General features: G+C 32.6%; 1 protein-coding gene across 1 annotated transcript in view; it reads left to right on the top strand.

Annotated features, from left to right (window-relative positions):
• Positions 1-5,102: 5,102 nt before the first annotated feature.
• The window catches only part of LOC125840802 (uncharacterized), a 33,901-nt gene continuing 18,993 nt past the window's right edge, over positions 5,103-20,010 (top strand). The window contains exons 1-6 of the mRNA XM_049519773.1: positions 5,103-5,517; positions 6,025-6,184; positions 8,837-8,929; positions 9,847-9,943; positions 10,138-10,303; positions 18,032-18,206. Coding sequence (XP_049375730.1) covers positions 5,315-5,517; positions 6,025-6,184; positions 8,837-8,929; positions 9,847-9,943; positions 10,138-10,303; positions 18,032-18,206 — 894 coding nt within the window. The 5' untranslated portion in view covers positions 5,103-5,314. The remainder of the gene's footprint in view (positions 5,518-6,024; positions 6,185-8,836; positions 8,930-9,846; positions 9,944-10,137; positions 10,304-18,031; positions 18,207-20,010) is intronic.

A 20,010-nucleotide genomic window follows, 5' to 3' on the forward strand; every position in this document is an offset into this window, starting at 1 on the left:
ATTAAATGACTAATTATTTTGAAAATTGCAGAACTTTTCATCTACTTCATAATTAATAGGGGTAAATTAATAAACTCACTATGTCATTAATTGATTTCTTAATAAATGTGTAAATTTAAAAGTGGACAAGTAATTAAGGACAGAGGGAGTATTACAGTCTTATTTGACATTATGAGATATTTCTTAGACATTTAAGGAGAATGGTAGACCGAAATATATATTATATATTAAAGGATGAACTTCATGCAATGGAAGAATTTGTTATTAGCAAATATATTTTAACTTATTTGATAAAAAATATATTCTTTCTCATTTAATAGATGTAAAATTTGTGAAACTTTATTTTTTTTCACAATCTTCATATTATTAAGACAAATAATAATATTACGATTAAACAACAAAGTAAATACAAAATTAATCAAAAATATTTAATTTAAATGATCGCGCGAAGTGCGGCCAAGTCCTCTAATTTAAAACAAAAAAGTAAAATTTAAATGGGTCTACTATAGAATTCCTAAAAATCCAACTTGAAAAATTATGTTAAAAATGGAAAATAAAAAGTGAAATAAATTTAATTGATAGTTATCCTTCGTCTGTCCCATTTTATGTGAGACTTTTTATTTTTCGAGAATCAAATAGTTTAAGTTTAACCATAAATTTGCGTATGATATCTTAATTTTTTTTTTTTAAAATTTGGAGAAATTAGATAAATAGTAATCTTAGCTTCTAAGAAATGTGACATCATCATTTACATATCCAACTTTTATATATATAAAAGAGTTAAAAAAGAAAAAATAAGTGATTTAAGAAAATTATATAAATAACATTAATGATGAGATGAAGATTAAGAAAAAACGCCAAATAAATTAGTAGTATTGATGATGATAAAAGTTAAATAAATCATTTTTTCTATTACTTAAATTTTTAACATAAAATTTCCAATGTTTTAAAATTAAAAAAAAATGTTAAAAATTAAAAAAAAAATGGAGGCAATAATTATTTTATTAAAGAAAAATATGTGTAGAAAAAGTAGAAGTAGATGAAGTTACTTTAGTTCATCTTTTTGGTGGGCCTCAATGTACAATTTCTATAGCTTTTAGTCCAACTCTTTAGTGCAATGTTGGTCCTCCAAACTCCCATTTTTAAATAAGAGTAAAATAAAATATAAAAGAGTTAAAAAAGAAAAAATAAGTGATTTAAGAAAATTATATAAATAACATTAATGATGAGATGAAGATTAAGAAAAAACGTCAAATAAATTAGTAGTATTGATGATGATAAAAGTTAAATAAATCCTTTTTTCTATTATTTAAATTTTTAACATAAAATTTCCAATCTTTTAAAATAAAAAATAAATGTTAAAAATAAAAATAAAAATAAAAATCAAGGCAATAATTATTTTAAAGAAAAATATAACCAAAATTGTCAGAAAATTAATTCTTCATGTGGGTTGTTGTATATGTAGAAAGGCACATGTACAATTAATGAGGCACAATTAATTTTATAGTACAATTTGAAATGCTTTGTGTACAACATGGTAGTGCCGTGTTCGTGCTTTAAAGTGTCAACTCTAATAAGGAGCCAAATGAGTAGTAATAATAATTCTAATAAGGAGTAATGGGTAATAATAATAATTGCAATGTTAGTCCTTCTAGGTAATGAGTAATAATAATAATTGCAATGTTAGTCCTTCTATGTAATGAGTAATAATAATAATTGCAATGTTAGTCCTTCTAGGTAATGAGTAATAATAATAATTGCAATGTTAGTCCTTAGTGTTAGTCCTTCTATTAATGTACAATTCTTTTTGCACGTTGTATAACTAATTAATGCAGTCAAAAGTTAATGTACAAAATTGTATGCATGTTGTACAAGAGTATTAATGCAGTGTTGGTCCTTTCCAACTCTCACTTCTAAATAAGGAGATAAAATATAGCAAGAGTAAGATATTTTTCAACCTTATCATGGTAAAAGTTGAATTTATTATCCTTTTCATTTAATTTTATATGATAGTATTTTTTCTATAAAATCATTATATATGTTTTAATAATTTAAATTTCAAAAACATTATAATTTAACTTTAAAGATTTTATTTTATCAAAATCTTCTACATTGAAACATATAGTTATGAACCCGACTTAATAAATATGTCTTTGAATTTCGTTTTACTTGGTCCATATTGACTTGACATAACTCATAAGAAATTTATTTATCATATATTAATTTTATTAATTATGCATTGAAAGTTAAATTTGACTATTAGTATTTAATATAGTTACTTAATCATAAAGTCAATATTAAGAAAAAATAAATAAATTTCTCTTAATTTGGTAAAATAAAAATAAAATTTGGTATAAGAACAAAATTAAAAATATATAATATTTATTTAATTTTAATTAATATATATTATCATTTTTGTAAATGACCTAATTATATTAAATTTAAGGAATACTAAATTTAATAGTGATAATAATCTGAGTTTTCAAATGAAAGGTATAATGATGAAATTATTTACTTTTCATGTGATATAAATGAGAAATTATATGGAAGACATTAGAACAACCATTTTCATTAGAACAAAAAAAAAAGAGTTGAGCATCTTGTACATTTGTCGAGTTAGAAAGTTCAATGATCTACAAATTTAATGCATTTCAATACTGGGTAAGGCGTAATGTATAATTTAATTGAAAAGAGTGATTAAAAAAATGTTGATACAGTCCACATGACAATATAGAAATAACAATTTTTTTCAAGCAAGCTGATATTAAAAAATATAATACCCACAATCTTTTCATTTAATGATAAAAAACTGACATGTTGAAACTATTAATTATATTGTAAAATTTTGAATTAACTATTAGTATTTCAGATAATTACTTGAAAATAATTAATTTTCTTAATTTATCACAATAACAAGTGAAATAAAAGAAAATATTTTTAATATAAGAGCTAATAACATGTATTATTTTATTTATTTATTAATTTTTACTTGTCATATTTGAATTTGGCACACCAATTTAGAAAATAATAATTGATATAACTATTTACCACACTATTTTTATTGATTGATCTTTAATAGTATTAGATCTTGAAAAATAATTTGAGAAATAATAAGTAATTAATGCTGAAAGCAAAATATGAATTAAAAAAAATCATATTTCTTAAAATGTGAAACTGAATAGATAAAAAAAAATATATTCTTAAATAACAGACAAATAAAATTAAATAAGAAGAATATTTATTTATGACAGTAAAAAAGTAATAAGTACTTAATATTCAGCGGGACCCATGTGTTATGACATTAATGAAAAAACAAAAAAGTAGAACCCATCATATTCTTTAATGGCAGGCATGGTTTGTAAATAAATAGAAAATGATGGACTTTTTAAAGAGTTTTTGCTGAGGTCCAAATAACAAAGCAAGAAGTACAAATTTTCTAAGCAAGTTTATCTTGCAATTTTGTTGTGTCCCTTCTAAATAAGCAAGGGGCAATGACCAAATTGCCCTGAAGCTTTCTAAATATGGCAAAAAACAGTCATGTTGAAAGTGTCTCAAACTCTCTCTTCTAATATATATATAAATATAAATTTCTTTCTAAGCACTCTTCCTCATTTTTTTTGTCTTCTTATTCCTCAAAATTGTGATGTTGAGTAAATATGAAGTAAGGTGGAAACTTTCGTTTGGACATTTTCAATTCTAGTATTAAATTTATATTGTTGAATTTTTACTTTTTGTATATATATGCATAGAAGCTGTGTAGAGAAAAATTAGCAAAGTATTGAATAATACATATCTTCAAGGTCAATTTTTTTCATATTTCTTGTGTGTTTTCTCTAAATCTTTATTTAGTTTTTCTTCAATTTGTAAATAATATATCAATATGACAACATCAAATCGCAGAAAGGTATAATTAAGGTAAAATATATTAAACTTTAACCCCCATTTATCTTCTAATTTTTTGGTACTACAAACTTAAAGATATTACTTTCTTCTTAACTATTCGTTAAAATTATCCTTAAAATGATAAAAAGAATAATTATGGTGTAATGAAAAGGGAACTAAGGAGAAATTATCTACTCTTCTCGCCACACAATGTCTTTTCCTTTTGAAAATTGATTTCTCATAGAAAAGTCAAAATACTAAAAATGATAATGACGACTTAACATTATACTTGGCATGTTATGGTGAGTCCAAGTCTCGAAAATATTACAGTGCTAACTTAGTCATATGCACTTCAACAAGTTTCAATGACTATCAACGGTGTTTGAATTAACTAGGGAAGATGAATCTTTCTTTAAAAAAATAAGAATTCAATTTGCAATGCCATGTGGTGATATAAAGAACATAACATGTGCAAAAATATGTTGTTTTTTTTTTATTGAAATGATTTAGTGGATAATAAAACCCCGCAACATCTCATCTTTGTCACATGGTCATCTATATGAATTTTGTGCATACAATAATTGAACGTTAGGTATGTTGTTCTAAAGTTTTAAAAGTACATCTCTATTTTTTTTTATCCCTTCTTAGAAACAACGCATTAAAATTAAAGACGAAGGATACTTAAGGACCATTTGGTAACTGATTTGAAGGTGAGTTTTTTTGGTATTAAATCTCGCATAAGTAATACTCTATTTGGTAGTTGGTTAAGAAGTAAGTTGTTTGTGTATACAATTAATAGGGTGTTTGATTTGCAATTTTAAAATCCGCATAACTAATACTTGGATAATGATATACGTTACGAGAGAATCTATATATTATTTTATGCAGGATAAAAAGTAGAATAAGTAATGCATATATAACTAGAAATGGTATAGACTAATACATTAATTCTTATGTAACCAATTCTTGCATAACTCTAATCAATTACTAATTAGTACTATTATCCTAGCAATCCCTCTTGTTTCGATCACATGGTGTGATTACTTTTTAAATATCGTGCCAAACTGATTATATCTTAAACAATGGTTTTAAAAGTGTATACGGCTGCAAAATGATATTTTATGGCCCGAGTGGCCATTTATATGAACTTGAACCGATTCAAGCCCCAATTTTCCTCAACAAATCAATTCAAAATCCCCAACTGATATCCCTCCCTGCACATGTTTCATTCCAGAAAAATATTTTCAAATCTCTATTTATGCTAGCTATCCTTCCGGCGAACGCACTATTCCATCCGTATTTCTGTCCGGCCCGGCGGAATTCCAACACGGCGGCGGAGGACGGTGAAGTTTCGGTTTTTACTCCGGTTTATTCAAAACCCTAAGTATAAGTAAACCCTAGCTACACATTGTTTTTGTCAAGAGACCTTAACATGGCTGGGCCGATTCGGGAGCAAGCTCTACCGCTACTCGCGTCCGCTAACAACCACGGTGATTTGGCAGTAAAACTATCTTCGTTGAAGCAACTGAAAGATGTATTGTTATCGGCAGAGCCATCACAAGTTGCCGAGCTTCTCTCTTATTTAATTGACCTTCAGTCTTCGCCTGAAAGTCTCTTACGCAAATGCCTCATTGAGTAAGTTCAATTGAACTTTTTTATCGAAATATTAGTATCACATTTTCAGCTAAGGAAATCAAGTGTTGGACTTTGTTTGTAATTGAATTGGTTATTTATATCTGCATTAGAATAGAGTTAGAAGCTTATTTAGGACTTAATATGTGTTTGGAAGGTGTTGCATTTTGTGATAGACAAGGATTGAAAATTACAGCTTGACACCTTCTTTTCCATATATAAATGGTAAGTCCTGCTATAATTTGATTACTCCCTTGACATGAGAGGGTTGATCTACTGTTTGAGCCATCTACTTCTAACCAAGAGTTTGGGAGTTCGGTATACCAAAGTAAAATAAAAAAAAGGATTACCTGCTGTTGCAATCAATAGTTAATAAGTTGGAACCAGCTGATGCCAGAAGATGGTTGTAAAAGGACGTGCTTGTGTGCTTTTGGTATTCTGAATTTACATGTAATTGTTTCTTTTCCATGTTGTGTTCATCATTCTAACTTTATTCTGTACGTATGTCAGGGTAATTGAGGCGGTTGGGATGAAAGCAAAGGAACATTTGTTGGTATTAATGCCCGTATTATTTGCATGCTTAAAAGATATGAATTCTATGGTGGCAAAGCAATCAATTATATCTGGCATGAAAATCTTTTGTGGCGTATTGGAGGAATTATCATCTCAGGTTACACGCTTGTTCATGATTTGTTCTTTCTGTAGCTCGTTGACTGAGCCCGTGTCCAACATAGGCTTGTTCATTATAATCATGGTTGTGATTCTTTTGAGGGGATCTCTGGTCACTTTCAGCTCGTATCCCAAAAAAAGTTCGGTCTCTTCGGTGCGAGGCTTGCGCACTAGGTCACTTCATTTTTTTATGATGTTATGTTTACAGTTCTAGACTTCTTAGTAATTTGAGGCCATAGTTGCATAATTGATTTTCTATAGAAGTTCAACTTTTCAGTCTCCAATGAACTTGAGTTTGTACAGTTATGTGGAAAAAAGTTCTGTGAACTCAATTGTGTTATCTCTCATTTTGGATGTTTCTACCGGGTTATTATTTCAATAACCTTGTATGACAAGTTCCATCAAATCTTATTGTAGACAGGGCCGTCTTAACCACTAGGCCACTAAAGCCATCGCTTGGTGGGGTCCCCCAATTTAAAAAAAAATACTTATACATATTACTTAAAATTATATGTATTTTCAAATTAACAAAAAACATGTAAGAAGTATAAAAAAAAAAAAAACCCATTAGTTTTCCCCACTTTTCGAAGGGAATGAAACATCTTTTGAAAATAATTTTCTTAAGTGGAAAATTGTGTTTCCTTATTTATCTCCTAAAAGTTTGACCTTATATTATTATTTACCTTATACTCATCTTTTTTATTCTCTATTTTATTATTTTTATTCTCAATATTGAACTCTCTCCTAAAAAATGATTTACTGTTGCTTAAAAGTTATAAAAGAACAAAATTTGCTTTTGAGTGTCTTCTTCAAAATTTTAAGAAGTGCAACAAACAATCATTATATTGAAAGAACACAACATTATTTCAATATTGTTATATCAACTTATCAAATTCGTGAGCCAGGTTTTATTATTCTAACTTTATTTTATAATTTTTCTTGAAATTTTGTTATTGTTGATATTCTTAGTTAGTTAGTATATATATTCTCGTTTTAGTTATTATTAAGAGAAATAATATAAGTAGAAGATAATGATTTAATGGAAATACTCAATCAAATAAAAAGACTTATTTCTTTTCCTAATGCATATATTGCTTATAGAATAATGTTTACAATTCCTGTAACTATTGCCTCGGCCGAAAGAAGTTTTTCGAAACTAAAATTGATAAAATCTTATCTAAGATCAACAATGTGAGATTGAATGCATTAGCTATGTTATCAATTGAAAAGGAATTACTAAAACAAATCGATTAGAAAACAATAATTAATGACTTCACAGCTAAAAAGGCTAGAAAAATATATTTTAAATAAATATATACATGATTATTATTCAAGCCCCACACCATGCAAAGCGAAGCTTGGTATTTAAGTGGAGAAGGGTAGAGGGGCGGGCCCATTATCCACCGAGTTTAGAAGGCTGTGATTGGTCCAAAGGGCGGGTCACAGACGGATTTCTCGGTTATCAAAAAAAATAAATATATGATTATTATTTTTTTGAAAAAAAAAGAATTAAAAAAAATATTAGGGCCCTTCTTTAAGGTTTGGCAGTGGGCCCCCAATCTTGTTGAGTCAGCCCTGATTGTAGAGCAAGGTTCTGTTTGTTGGTACTTCAAAAAATTTCTTTCATAGCACCTCTGTCATTGTTGGATTTGGCTGTCTTTGAACTATATTTTTTTACTATCCACAATGTAGTTAGATGATTGAGACTGTTTTTCTGGTGCTGATTTTCTATAGAAGTCGAAATTTTCAGTCTCCAATGAACTTGAGTTTGTACAGTTATGTGGTTCAGTGAACTTAATGGCTTTGGCTTTGCTGGAGCCCCAATTGATTTAGAGCAAGGTTTCGTATTTGATACTTTAAATTTTCTATCGCATCTCTGTCATTATTGGTATTAAGCTATGTGTTCGAACTATATTTGTACTATTACCTATTCTGAATAGAAGGCTAAGATAGAAATATTTTGGATGTTTATGGGGGGGTTACCAGCTGTATTTTGTGTAATGTCACTCTAAGACAGCGAAGATACCCATCGGATGAGATGACTGTTTCTCTGCTGTCATTTCTTTGTTGGAGGAGTTCCAAGGGACAAATGAGTGGTCTGATTTCTGACGTTCATGTGGGCTACTTGTGGTTGTTAGAGGAGAATACAGACATGTTCACTTTGAGTAGTTCAGATTTTTTTTTCTTGGATCAGGATGAGTAGTTCAGAACTTGGAATTAATATCCCAAAGAAGTTCAAAATAATACTTGCGAGCATAATGTGGTAGCAATAGCATAGGGTTGTGCCTGACAGGGACTGCATAAACCCATTGGAGCGCTATGCAGAGGTCTTGGCAAGATGGGTGTTGGTGGTTAACATATACTATACATATTGTATGGTGTGGATGACTGACCAGTGATTTTTCTTATACTGATACAAAAGCTGGAAATTTGGCATGAGAAGTTTAATCTGAGTAAACCCTTCTCTTAATTGTTCAGTATGTGTCAAGATGCATTGAATCACTAGTGTTGATTCGTTAAGTTTTATCCTCCGTGTCCCTGGGAACTTTCTGACATACCATCTATAACATGTTTAATTTATCCTTCTTTCACAACAATTATCTTCTTCCCTAATACGTTCGAAGATCTAAGTGCTTTTTTTTATAAATTATAGTTTCAGCGGCACGGTATAGTTGAAAGGTGGCTTGAAGAGCTCTGGACATGGATGGTCAAATTCAAGGATGCTGTCTTTGGCGTTATTTTTGAGGTATCTTGTTCTGCTCGTGTAGTGGGTACTTGTTGGCTAGTGAACTTAACTATGGTAATCAATTCGGCTATCACCCATTTTTTTGAACCCATCTTCACAGCAACGTGGAATTTGTTTTGCTGAAACTTGCCCTTTTCTTCTCCTTTGGTAAACTATTTTCAGTTTTTACTTGTTAGTGGTTCCACTAAACTTCATATTGGACATAAATAGATCATAATATTTTGTACTCTATAAAAGAGGATCATGATATATTGTGAACATACAAAAAGTAAAAATAATATTTTGTGAATGTTATTCAACATTATGCAAGAATTTCTGGCCATCGGATATGTCTATTCTGGTGAGAGGGTAATTCCCTTTTTAGATGCTTTGATCTCCATCTATTTATTTATGTTGGTTTGGGGTGGTGCGGTAGATACAATCTTTTTTACCGTATGTAACTACTTACTAGGCTACTACAGGAGGAGTCGTCTCTTTAAAGAAGGAAGAGTAAGCAAGATAATGTCCTGTTACTTGCTTAGCTCAACTCTCTGGTTTGTTTCATCTTTATGAAGCTTGGGCACAAAACAGTGACTTGTTAATATATATGAAATGACTAGTCACACACGTGTAACACTCTCCCTCTCTTTAAGGACAGAGAATATTTTAAATCTTATTTAGTAGCCAGTTTTGGAAGTACCTACATTTTGGTAATAATGAGATGTCTTTGTGAAATATATATCCAAATGCTTTCCTAATCCAGACTTCTATTTCTTGTCTTCCACCCTGTCAATATCTGGGCGCAGGAGGGTATAGCAAAGGAAATAGAAGAATAAATAAATTCATTTTCAGGACTTGCTGATATGTTTTAGGGATGTCTCTCTGCTAATTGTTTGGCATATGCAAATGACATGCTTTTCTTGGATATTCTTTTACAGGCAGTCCCTATTGGTACAAAATTGCTGGTGTTGAAGTTCCTTGAAACATATATTCTACTTTTCACATCAAGTGATTCAGAAAAATCTGGAGCACAAGGTAATTATTTACAGGACTTCAACGCTGGAAGATTCTGAGTACAGGAGATCTTTTACGATTAACTAGTATATATAGTAACTTATCAGAAAAGTTTCACTATGAGATTTTTATATTCATCAATTTGCCTTCCATTTTTTCTGTTTGCTGAGTGGTTTTGTGTGTGCTTTGGATTTATCTTTTCTTTATATCTGCAGCTAAACATGGATGGACTTTTAATATTTCATGGGTAGTTGGTCATCACCCTGTTCTTGATCCAGCTTCACTTGCATCGGATGCAAAAAATAATGTTGGCACTCTATTGGATTTATTGCACTCAGCTAGTTCTCTCCCTGGTTTACTAACCATATCCATCATTAATAGGTGAGCTTTTATCTGTTTTGCACAAAAATCTGTATTATTCATATGGATAAGTGCTATGTTTGATCTCCAGGATGATTCTAAATTCATCTAGGCTTTAGCTAGTTGAAAGCTTTTTTGCGCATGATTTGTCCTTTTCTGTAGGAGAGGAGTCTTTCTTGCGAATGAATATAGAGATTGAGAAAATAGACTTGACAAAACTAGTCTCGGTACAAGTTAGGTAATTGCATGAGTCACATTGTCAGATTGGGGGCTTTCTATGGAAAGATTGACTGATAAGTTTCTAGTTAGGGTGGGGTTGGTGCCTATTATTTGTGATTATGCTGATAACCTTGGAAACATGTAATTCCTTTACATCATACATATGCCATGCAAGTTTTTTGTAGAATTATAGGGGATCATATTTGAATAAGATCTGCTTTGTGAGTGCAGTTCTCATGTTTGAAGTTATCTATATGGAGGTTTTCGAGTCTCTATGTAGATTTTCTGCTATAATGTCCCCAAGGTGTTTGGGGCACGGACTAATATTAATTGTTAAAGATCTGTTCCTGTATATTTTTTTTTGGTTCGACATTTGTTGAGTAGATAGATTTTGACACCAAGTTGGTGTGACATCAAAAATGATATTTGATTTATGATTTATCATGAAGAAATGCTTTGAAAGATCGACTCCTTAAGAACAAGGCATGTCTAACGAAGATAATTGAATTATTATCTTTCTTCCTAGGGAAAGGTTTATCTTTTATATTGTTTATTAGCATCATTATTAGTAAATAATCATCCTTCCTCAGCTTCTCTCTCCTCCCTATTTTGGGTGTCGAAATGTGTGAATTATGTTGTACTTCAGGGTGATAGGCAAAAGTCATGTTTTGATCTCGGAGCAAACTTGTCTGTGTTTCATCTGTGATTGTGTAACTATATTCTAAATTTCTTGTATTCCTCTTTATCATTCAAACTTAAAAAGTTGTTACGGTAATGGAAGCAACTCAAAAGAGAACAAAAACTTTTATGGAAGCAACTGCTTATATTATTAGACAGGGCAGATTCTAAATTTATGCCAGATCATTAATCTTAACTCACATCTGTAAATCCAGTGCTGTTGTATTGTGAAAGAAGTGAGCTGAGGGAGGGAATAAGGTCACTAAGAAAATAAGAATGCATACCAGTATATCCAACAGTGTGAACAGTAGGCCCCTGTTTAATGTTTTAGGACCTTCGCGAAAAACATTAGAAGAAATTTAAATGGGTGTTAAAGCATGTAGCCAAGTTGAAACTACAGTGCAGGGTCGATCTTTTAGTAATTTCCTAGAATGGTATACTGCATGTTTATGCTTTACCAGTTGAGCAGGTCCATTGTTCATACTGGTATTATCACCTTGTTTGTGTAGAGTTTTCTACTAAGAATTGCATACACATGGGCTGTTATTTTTCCTTACGAAAATTTTTGATCTTAAAGGTGGGTGTGTCGTCAATATCATTGTGATCTTGTTATAAAAATGTTTTCTTTTGGTTTCTGATAAGATGGTAATACACTCGAAAGCTTTCTTTTTGTTAACTTTTTATATTATGTATGTTAAGTTGGAGTATCTTTTCAAGTCAAATACATTTGACACCAGAACTTGTGTATGTAATTTGGCTAGATGGACTTACTCTGGTTCCTGTATTTTTATCTGTCTTTCTTTGATTTTTTTCTGGACAAGAATTGTCATTGTTGTTGTTATTATTATTATTGTTGTTGTTATTGCTATCATTATTATTATTATTATTACTATTATTATTATTAATATTATTATTATTAACTTATTTTTATGATGATGCTAATTTCATTTTAATATAAAAACACTTTTCAAGTCAAGAAAAATGGATACATTACAGATCTAAAATACATTAGTGGAAATAAAGCAAGAACATGTTTATTATTTTGATTTCATGATACTTGAAGTGTATATTTTTTGATAGCAGTGGTGTCTCTATCAGCTTGCGCACCTTCACTACTCTTAGCTCCCACCAGTATAGGTACCGGGTAACTGTATCAACAAAACCTTAGACAAATAAGAAGAAAATCACCTACTTTTGCATCTTTTGGATGCCTATTAATGGAACACCTTACTGTTTAGCTGTTACTTAGGCATTTCCTTGATGCCTTTCTAATGCATTTTAATAACTTCACCCAAAAAAAATAATGGAACGACTCACTTCATCCAAAAAAAGAAGAATAAATCACCTGCTTAAGATGTACATTAAAATACCATGTTACTCCCTTATCTCAAAGAAATCATACGACTTCCCTTTTGTCCGTCTTAAAATTGTCAACTTTCTAGGGATCTTATTCAGTTATGTACTTTATATGCGTGCTACTTTATTATCTATCACTATTAAGTGTCACATGTCATCTCTAAATAATCTCAACAACCTTTGGGAGGCTAACTTTTAACTCTATTTTATGGTAAGTTTTTTCTTATCCTATTATTTAATTTTAACTCTACTATTATTATTCGTGTAATGTCAAAATAAGAGTATAAATATGATTAAGCGAGATCATGTTGTAGGGTTCTAGTCATTGTTTATGTTAGACTAACAACTACATGAGTAATTGGTGTGTTGATATTTTCCTACTATAGTTGTTTGAGAGGTGTTACTGGTTGCTTTCATCAACAAGACATACAAACTTATTTCTTAAGTGACTGTTATGTGAAAATTAGATAATTTGTCTATTTGGGATTATTACGGTAGCTGATGAAGTTTTGTTATTATTTTATGACAGTAACTGGCAACTATGGCAGTGATCTCTGCCAAAAGTTTTCGTTAAGTTTGCCAGAAATTTTTTGTTAAGTTTGCCAGAAAAATTTACTCTGATGATCCTTTGTCATAATCTCTCAGTAAATCCCATATTGCCCCAGCCAAATAAGACTTCTGACTCCAAAATTTTGGCAGTGACTGCTGTTTGATTTATTACTTTGAATTTATGGAGAGTTGACAGATGCTTGGTAATAGCTGTAGTTCAAGTTCAACTGCTTATTTTTGCTGTTATTGCAGCATGAGCCCAGCTTTTTAACGTGGAGTTAAAATGGCATTTTGCTTGGAATGCTGAACTGATGGTTCAGATAACAGATGTAAAAGTTAGCTGATTTCCACAAGATTGACAGATCGTAGGCAGATTAAGCGGTGGATAAATTTGTCACGCCATTTGGGATAAGAACTGTTTGGACAAGTTATTAACCAAGCATTGTACATTTCGAAGACAACATTAAAGTTTAGCAAATTTTTGATCTCTTAAATTGTACATACGACATCATTACCTTGTAGTGTCTGACACTTCAAGTATTGTTTGATAATGTATTGCTATTTTCTGTAACATTGACACACTTCTTATTACCCAGATAATCTAATTTTCAACAGGGTTTTCCCCCTGGATAAACCTTCTGTTCTTACTTCTGTTTTCTTTTTGCTGCTGTTACATTGTCAAGTTTACTGGATGACATGCTGTGTTTCACATTGATTTTGAACTTAGAAATTGGTGATACTGTTTCTGTGGTATGATCACTTTTTCTTCATCTTGTCAAATAATTAAATTCCTCCCAAGCATGGATTGTGTATTACCAAGTGATATGTATATACTGGAGCTGCTGTAGCATGAGCATATCCAGCAAATATGTTGTCTCTTTGCATTGTTTCAAACAAAACTACATGATTATCAATGATAAATAAGCAAAGTGTTCATTAAAACTTTTCTACTCAATGGATTTTGAAATCAGAAACAGATGAAAAGCTAACTGGTTTTTGAATGAGAAATCCAATACTCTGGGGAAGGCTGCATGTAGATTGTTATGTTCTGTTGGAATTCCCTGCTTTTATGAGCACGTCGTTATATTGCTTCAGTGTCTTGGTTGCTATTAATTGTGAAGGAATGGTTGCCAAGTTTAGCAGGGCAACTCTTTTCTTCAGGATGAGCACATTCATCAACATTGGGACATTCTGTTCTGGTCTCCTTTTTCTTTGGAATGACAAATTCTGACATATTGTGATGTTGTACTTGTTTAAACTTTAAAGCCCTTTCTCTTACCATTAGAAATGTTTTATCTAGCTGCTTTCAAAGATGAAACACCGTACTTCCATTTAGTTGGATAGTAGGGTAGCACAGTATTGTCTTAACATCTCCTTGACATCATGCATGTAACAAGTATAAATTGAGGATGATTAACTGAAGCTTATTGCGCTTATTTGATAAGGCAACAACTACCAATTCTAAGAAGTTGTCCCCATTATAGTTTCAGATGAAAAAAGATGCTCAAATTCATGTTTTAAATGTATTGAAGTTTGAGCTGGTTGATTGAGCATTTGAAACTTGATGTATGAAATATGGAACAAGATCTTGTTAAGTTGTGCTAGGACAATGTTCCAGATAATTGTCATCCAGACGCTTAGCATTACGCAGAAGACATTTGAAAAAAATGTTGCATGTTTGTACATAGATTATTCTGTGCTTCTCATCTTTCGTTCTGGTTTTGCTGGCAACTTGCCATTTGTAAGTGTCGGGTATTCTAAAGGTTGCATAAACATATCGTTTTAACACTTGACCACTGTGTTTACTTGAATGCATCTTTTCTTAATTATGATGGTTGTGCCCAGAAAAACACGAGCCTAGTTGTCGTAATCAATATAGGATAAGCTATGGTCAGTTGAATCCGAATCTAGTGGGGTTGAAATAGATCCTCCGAGCTATTTGCTACAGCTCACAAGTCTAGTAGCTAGGTAATCCGGTCCACCTAGATTGAAGGTGATGGGCTTACACTGAGTATTGTAGTTGGATTAGGATCCTCTGATCTCTGTTTCTTACTCCTATGCCGCAAATCACCCAGCTGTCCCTTTGTTGACCTTTTGTGATTGTTTTTGTGGCTTATCTTCTCCTAGGTAACATAGCTGATATGGTGTACTCTTTGATGCACATTTGTATTTATTTTGGGTGATTGGTCTGATCAAATTATTAATGGTGTGGCTCACAGTCAGGATATTTCTAAAATCAAGTTCATAGCAAGCTTTAGAATTCATGCTTGCTTTGTTTTAAAGGATGACATGAGTTCAGGGGATGAAGAAAATGGCTTTTGTGGGTGGTAGTTGGTTGACATAGCCAATTGACTACATAGTATGGTTTTAGAGTGCCCTGGTTTTGATATTCTTGTAGATTTAGGATTTCTGCTGATAATCTTCTTTTGCTTAGGACGTTTTATTTCCATGGAGACGTAATAACTGATTAACTCTCTGTGTGTGTATATATATAGACACACACACACATACCCTGAAAGTGTTTGTACACACACAGAGAGAGACACACTGCACCTCCAGTTTCCTGTTTTACCTTATTTGCTAATATACAATGAAATTAATGTTTGAAGAAAATTTAATGAACTATCATTGTCAAGTATCAACCTAGTATTTTGACATCTTTCACTTCATGGACTGCTTTCTCTCTTGCAGCAGATTGTCTTTGGTAGGGATTTACGTTTGCTAATTGCATGCTCAGAATTTGTTCAAGAGAGTGCGATTAGTGCTGATCTTGTGAAAATATCTTGCATCAAGAAACAATGCGTGTATACTCAAAAGCAAAAACATGTGAAATTTCTTCGAGCTAAAGTTTGATGTACATTCTCTAGTACGAAGTGCTTCAGCGAGTAAAATGTTGATCATGCCATTTAGTTTTCTTTCCTATTTTTTAACAGAAGAGTTAGCTGAAATCCTTATAGAGTTGAGCTTCATCTTTCTCCATATCTCAGATATTTGTTTGATACTACACAATATCTGTTGCAATAATAAAGCTGTTTGGTTTCCTTACATCTGATTCTAGTGGATGGATCTTTTGACCAATGCAATAACTGAATGATCCCCACCTGCAAATAGGGTAGCGAAAATGGTGACATGATTTAGTCTATATGCCAACACTGGTCAGTGTATATTGTGATTTCGTTTGCAGTAGCGAGCCAAAGTTTGGTTCTGGTATGCCTGGTTTGAAGTTAAACTTCAATTGGGATTGTTCGTGGTCACTGGATGTTACTTGACCATTGTTGTAACAGATCTAGTTTTTCCGGTGAACCTCTCAACTCTAATATTCTAATAGAGGGACCATCTTGCTGTATAATATCTGAAGATATGGAATTACTTATGGGTTTGTGTTTGACGTCTCCTGCTGCTTTATAGTAATATGTCATAAATAGATGTTGTACTTGTAAAAGAATAGACAAATATAGTGGTTGTGATTGAGTATGGATCTGTTGAAAACACGAAGGGGTTTATATTTCTACTTCTTAGTGAATAATGTAACCTTAGAGGTATGCATATTAAGGTTCCTTAATGTGTAGTGGTATAATTAGCATGCAATGTGTCCAAGACGTGATTTTGTAATAGAGTATGATGGACACATTTTTATCTCGTATGATGTGTGTAGTATTTGTATGTTTTTTTCCGTCACTTTCTTTGATATGCGATACTTGAACCGAGAGTCTTTCGGAAACAACTCTTCTACCTCCATGAGGTAGGGGTAAGGTCTGCGTACACTCTACCTCCATGAGGTAGGGTTAAGATCTGTGTACACTCTACCTCCCCGGACCCCACCTATGGGATTTCACTGGGTGTTTTTTGTTGTTTATGTGCGCAATATAACAATCCTATTCCCTTCTTTAACATCTTCTCTCCCAACTCAACATCTTACTGCGTGGTTCTTTCCCAAGGCATTTAGGGTATAAGGAATAGCAAAACTGTGTTGTGGTTAGCCTTTCAAATTGGTCAGATAGCAGTAATTCGTACTTGATCTTGTGTAAAAACGTCTCTTTGATGGAGTGTTACTTATCTCAAGAAGATATGGACATGGATATTGCTCAGGTAGTTTTTGCTTGAGAAAAATGTGTGCTAGTAGAAGGATAAAAAATAATAGAGTACAGCTTACAAGTGCATCCCAAGCTAAAAGTTAACTTTTCCTATTCAAATTATCCGTTTAACTGAACTTCCAGTATGTCTCAATTTCTCTTTTGCCTATACCTCCATCTTCCCATACTGCCTTTAACAATTTCAAGGATTTCCTTGACTAGAGTTATTAGTGATATCTTCTGATTGGATTTTTTTGCAATTTCTTTTGATTTGTGATCTTCTGCAATTTTTCTCTATCCAAATACTGCAACAGCTGGCATCGAGTAGACTAGTAGAGAAGCCAACTGTTTTCTCTACGATCAAACATTATCAAACGTAAAATTGATGATGGTAAAGAGTTAAATAATGAACTTGTATGCTGGTCTGAGGATACTTTATCCTAAGAAAATGCTACTTTGGTGCCACTAGACTAGTAGGTCTTATCTGTGCTTATTTCTGGGTTGGGATAACACGTAAAAATATCTTTTGGGCTGGGTATCATGGTAAATTTTGTTTTGTAACTTATAGGTTACTTTGCCTGCTGCCTGCTGCCTGCTGCCTGCTTATGATAAACCACAGTGGTGCATTTGTTAGTTTTGTTATTAAAAGTGGACAACTAAAATAAATTGGTAGTTCTCTATGTTTGAAAAGTAGTTCATCTGTGGTAGATTATTGAGGTGAAATTGTAACCTTGTTTCATAATGTCAGTTTGTTTTCTTTTCTATTTGCTCCCCCCTTGAATATGTGTTCATAATTAATCATTTCATCTTTGACTTGTATTATTTATTTGTCTTGCTTTATACTTGATCTGATAACTCTTACTATTGTTTTCAGTTTGGCAGTTATAGCAAGGAGGCGACCTATCCATTATAACCGCATTTTATCAGCATTGCTTGATTTTGATCCAAACTTTGAGATGACAAAGGGTGGACATGCTGCCAGCATTCAGTATTCTCTGAGAACTGCCTTTCTAGGATTCCTGAGGTGTACACATCCTTCCATTTTGGAGGTATACTTGACATGTCATATTAGAGCTTCATAGTTCTTTGTCTATGGATTTCTCCGTCTTCCAATTTCTGTCTCTTTTCAGGGTGTCCACTGCTGCAACTTCCTTTCTAACTATTTTTTTGGTTAATCAAACAGAGATGTTTCTTGCTCATTGATTGAGAGAATGAGCTGTAGTTCTGTTATAGGGTATTGTACAATCCCCTCACATCATGAACTGGCTTTTGAGGTTTAGTAGGTTCAAGGTCCATTTTCTTATCCTGGTATTAGAGGTAGACCTATACCTATTCTTTGGTTATCCAGTGTTGGGCCCCCTTTTATGTTATCCACTCTCCAAATTGTCCAAAATTGGACACGCGGAGAGTGTGAGAATATCCCCAAATTGGTTGGGGGAATGTGTTATAGTCTTCTTATACATTCTCGCGTGATACTTACCTCGTGAGATAGGTTTTAGGGTTGAATTATGGTCAAAGTCCATTTTTGTAACAAGAATCCTTTTTGTTCTTTTAAGGGGTAAAGTCAATATATCACTGATAGGCCATCAAGAGGATGCAGAGAGTACAAAAAGGAAATTTGCTCTCTTATAAAATTCAAGGAATGGACAATTTTTTTTTCTTCATAAATATGATGTTCATGAGTTGCCTTCTCTATATGGTATGATTCTTGGTTTTGAGTATCTTACAATTTGAAACAATTTAGGAAGTTCCTCCTTTATCAACTTAAAAGCAATTTAGGACATTCCTCCACCAACAAAGTTACTATGGGTTGTGGATGTTTAGAAATAGGAAGTGGGGGAAATGGAGTGTTTTTTGTTAAGTCCTGTTATGGGAAGCTTTTGGTGAGAGAGGAGATTGTTTTCCCACATACCTCGATATGGATCCCTAGAGTACCAAGTAAGGTGTGCTTCTTCACATGGTTAGCCACGGGGGTGGGGTGATCTTGACAACGGAGAACTTGAGGAAGAGAGAGATCAATTGTGTTAGTTAGTGCTTCATGTGCAAAGGATCAGGGGAAGATGTAGATCACCTACTCTTACATTGCCGGGTAGCATCTTCGTTATGTGGGGAGCTAATGAAATGGTTTGGTTTTGAGTGGGTAATGCCGAGAACTGTGAAAGAGACAATGTTTAGCTGGGTTTGTAGAAGACGGAGGTGGAAATGAAGGGCATGGGAAGTTGCACCTTTGCACTGATGTGGACCATATGGAGAGGGAGGAATAAGAGAGCTTTTGATGTGATAGAGAGAGATTTTGTACACTGAAATAACCTCTTTCCCTAATTTCTTTTTGGTGCATCCATGAAGTTCCTTTTATAGATGATTAGGGTGGCTTTCGTAGAAAATCATGTATTTTTGTATGATTTTCCACTTTTTGCTTTTGGTATACATTTTGCATACAGGCTAGTTAATGCTCTTGTTAATAATATTCTTATTGTTAAATTAGGTCTTGAGCCTAACTCACACCCCAAAAGCTAGCTCGAAGGGAGGAGGATTGCCCAAGCCTTATAAGGAGTCCACCCATCTCATTAACCACTATTGTGGGACTTTTTGCTTTAACACCCCACCTCGCGGCCAGTGCTTAGCATCTGGTGCGTGGGCAATTTGGGCAATTTTTGACCCACCTCACGCCCAATGCTTGGCATCTGGTGTGGGCATTTTTTGATTTTTTGGACCCTGCTCTGATACCATGTTGAAGCGTATGACTATCTCATCTAAAAGCTTAAACTGTTAGAGAGTGCACACTTTTATTATTTAATTATATTCTCAACACGCCCCCTCACGTGCGGGCTTAAAAATTTCATGGGCCAAGCA

This window comes from Solanum verrucosum, unplaced genomic scaffold (genome assembly GCF_900185275.1).
Source record: "Solanum verrucosum unplaced genomic scaffold, falcon-dt-bn FXZP01000283.1, whole genome shotgun sequence".
Lineage (NCBI taxonomy): Eukaryota > Viridiplantae > Streptophyta > Magnoliopsida > Solanales > Solanaceae > Solanum > Solanum verrucosum.